Source organism: Arachis stenosperma, chromosome 5, assembly GCF_014773155.1.
Source record: "Arachis stenosperma cultivar V10309 chromosome 5, arast.V10309.gnm1.PFL2, whole genome shotgun sequence".
NCBI lineage: Eukaryota > Viridiplantae > Streptophyta > Magnoliopsida > Fabales > Fabaceae > Arachis > Arachis stenosperma.
Window position 1 is genome coordinate 122,484,745 of NC_080381.1, and position 3,723 is coordinate 122,488,467.

The 3,723-nt window shown below is 34.5% G+C and overlaps 1 protein-coding gene across 1 annotated transcript; it reads right to left on the reverse strand.

The window, feature by feature from the left end:
* Nucleotides 1-1,636: 1,636 nt before the first annotated feature.
* LOC130982518 (ethylene-responsive transcription factor TINY-like) lies at nucleotides 1,637-3,276 on the reverse strand. Its single transcript, XM_057906556.1, has one exon. It carries the CDS (start codon nucleotides 3,037-3,039, stop codon nucleotides 2,170-2,172), a length of 870 nt encoding a protein of 289 aa, XP_057762539.1. The 5' UTR covers nucleotides 3,040-3,276; the 3' UTR covers nucleotides 1,637-2,169.
* Nucleotides 3,277-3,723: the final 447 nt, after the last annotated feature.

Consider the following 3,723-nt stretch of genomic DNA (forward strand, 5'->3'; position numbering starts at 1 on the left):
ATATGCTATTTAATTTATTTTTAATATATATTTTATATTTTATACGTATAATTAATTTAGTGATGACTAAATTTTTGTAATATCTATCATGGTTTTATTATTATATATATGACCTATATGGAAGCAATAATAAAGAATCGTTCCTCTTAAAAATAATTGGAAAAACGGCTTAACTAATAACACCCATGCATAACGAAGATCATAAATGTTTTTATTTATTTATTTTTGAGTGACAATGCTTAAGGATTTTGAGCTCGTGGCCACATATTGTAAAGTTCAGAGATCCAGCAACGGCAAAGAAAAGCAATTATCACTAGAAAGAGCTAATATAGAACCCCACAACCAAAGTAGATATCAGGTATATATCTTAACCAATAATTAAGTAGTAAAAAAAAAAAAGAAAAGAGAGAGAGGAGGAAAAAAAAAAACAAAAGTGATAGCTAGCTAGTTTCAACTTTTTCCTTAAGATTTTTAGGTACCAATTAATAAAAGAAAGATAACAAATTGTCATGCTTTAATTAAAATAGCTATAGCTACCCTATCAAAGCAACTAGCAAATAGCCAAATATAGAAACATTAGAGTTAAATCTATATTAAGATGTACTATATATATATAAGGCCAATTAATTCCTTCCACATAATATTTGAAATATTTTAACTCAAATGGTCTATCTTTAATCTTAAGATTACTGTTGTCACTGATACATGATACATCCATCTTCCATTCAAATCCCCACCCAAGTCTACAACTCACGCACATAATAATGCTATGATATGATTTAACTTGGGTTAGATTTTAAATAATCTTTTCGGTACAAATGTTATTAATATATTATTAAATTTTACGTACTTTAATAATACAATTTGCAGAATTGGATAAGCAAGCACTAGTTTTTGTCGAATATTGCAATGACCAAAGGAAAATTGTAAGACATGAAAAGCCGCGTTGCGTGTTATAAACTTGTTGCTAGCTGTATATACTATGGGGTCAAAATTAAACTCCTATATATCGGTAATACTAAAAAAATATCTCTGAAATTATTTTCTATAATATAATATTTATAATTATATATTTATTATATCTAAAATTATAAAATTATTTTAATAATAATTAATAAATATTAAATAAAATAATTTTAAATTATTTAAATTAATTTTTTATTATCTTTTAAATATATATATATTTCCAGCCACATTATTAGGTAATGTAAATTTACGAATCCAAGGGCGGGTTAATCATTTTATTCAATCATATGATAGATCAGGACTTTGGAATTTTGTTAACATCTAGAAAAATAATAATGGAAGCCCCATGTTTAAGGTACTGATTTTGTATGGACCCAAGGTGTGTGTCTATACGGTTAAAAAAAATTAAAAAATAAAAATAAAAAAGAACAGAAGAAGAAGGAGGAGGAGGAAAGAGAATTAATGAGCTGTAAAAAAGCCAAATTAAAAGAATTAATTAAATTGAAGAATCTACTTTTAACCTTTATTCTTGTCTTTGAAAAGCAAAACTATATCATGCAAGCCCGTCTGAACCACTTTTTAAACGTAGAATTTTTTCTTTTTTTACTCTTCATTTAACTTGCATCATCATCATCATGATAATGATATTGACCCAAACTTTGACCGTATATGCTATATCACAAGCAACTATGGTTCATACTTCATAGCTAAAACCATTGAATTGAACCCACATTATTTCTGAGATTAGCATTGTACACAGTACAGTGCAAGCAAAAATTAAAGAGGAGAATTATAAAATTTTTACTCTATCTAAATCATCATTATATAATATTTTTTTAAAATAACATTATATCTATGAAATGAACAAGCAAGTAGTTGCATGATGATTTATTATTATTATATATCTCTTATTTTCATAACATCTTTCACAAAAATAATAAACACAGTACAAAACAGTGCTTTTAATTTTCTCTCGTCTCCTATTAGAACACACCATAGTCTCTCATATAATACACACTATATATGACTATAAAACACAATTCCACCAGAAAAATATATCTTATTAAGAAATTATATTATATATTTAGCCCTTCAAAAAAAGAAAACAAAATTGACAGAAGAGAGCTAAAGTTAATTCCACCAGAAAAAGTAAAAAAAAAAAAAAAGAAAAAAGAAAAAGATGATGAGACTGCAATAACATTATTAGTGTTGCCAGAGAGAACATTGAAGGGAAGAAGAAAAAGAAGAAGAAGAAGAAATAGAAAGATTAGAAGGAGAAGAAGGAAGAACAGAATCTGACTCGAGCAGCATTGACATCATGATGTCGCTGCTGTTATTATTATTGTTATGATTAATGAAGCAGCCATAACAATCATGATCATGATCATCATAAATGCTTCCCTGATTCCAAGGGTAACAGTTACCGTCAAACGGATCGAAGAACACCAACTGATCAAGATCGTTGATCCCACTCGGATCTACTTCAGCTACTTCGAAGCTGTTTCCAAGCGGAGGAAGCTCAACGATTTCGCCAAGCTCCTCATCCTCGGAGGTGGTAGTGGTGGTGGTGGTGGAAGAGGATTCATCCTCCGGCGGTGGAGGAGGAGTAGGAGTAGGAGTAGGAGGAGGGGGAATCATTGCGGCGGCTTTGGCGGCGGCTGCCTGGACGTCGCGGGGGGAGTTGGAGGCGGGGCGGGGGAGAGAGGGTGCGAGTTCGGGGAAGTTGAGGATGGCGGAGGAGCCTTTGATGGTGAGAGCGGCGGCGTCGTGTGCACGCGCTGCCATGTCGGCGGTGGCGAAGGTTCCGAGCCAGATGCGGCTCTTTTTGCGTGGCTCCCGAATTTCGGAGACCCATTTTCCCCACGTGCGCATTCTGACCCCTCTGTATACAGGGTGCTTGGTGTTAGTGTTAGCATTCCTGTCATTGTCATTTTTATTGCTTTGCCTTGATCGCTTCTTGCTCGATGTGAGAGTTGGTGTTGATGGTGGTGAAGCACATGTGGCAGTGCTTCTTCCAGTTTCTACTGTTTCTGTTTCCGTTTCAGAGCTAGGTGTTCGTGGCTCTACTCCCATTCTTCTTCTTCTTCTTCTTAGTGTTTATTGCGGTGTGTTATTGTTGTTATATATATATAGAGAGAGAGACAGAGAGAGACAGAGAGAGAGAGAGAGAGCTGAGAGAGAAGAAGGGATTATGATTATTGGTGAGTGGTGAGTTGAAGCTGAGAGAGTGAGTGAGGGAGGGAGGGAGAAAAGAGAGGAAATTAAAAGGTGATTGTGAAAGAGAATTGAAAAAACGTGGGGGGGATTTTATTTGGGAGGACCCGGTTGTTAATAGGGTCGACTAACTCTAATAATCTGATAATGATATGTATGATGTGGTGTTGTTGTCTGACCCACACACGAATGGCTCTTGTTTCTAAACCACATCCTGCCATCCCACCGCCTTCCTAATAATAATTAAAATAAAATTATAGTAATCAGGTGTTAATATGGGACTATGGGTGGGTAGGGGGAGAGGTGGGAAGGGAGAAGGAAGGTGGTGAGAGTGAAGAATGTGAATGGGAGGGTGCTCTGCTGGGTCATATAGACAGCCTGGCAGGGGAACAGAGCCCTCACTGCAGATTTCGATTTCCTCCCTCCACGCTCCCTTCTCTTGCCACATATCTCACATATACCGTACCGCACACTTTTTCTTATTTTTTTTAATACACTCAAATTAATTCTCAATATAAAATATATATTAAAAAATATATAATA

Excerpts from the sequence above, each read along its gene's own strand:
- LOC130982518 (XM_057906556.1), bottom strand. The coding sequence starts at position 3,039 with ATGGGAGTAGAGCCACGAACACCTAGCTCTGAAACGGAAACAGAAACA.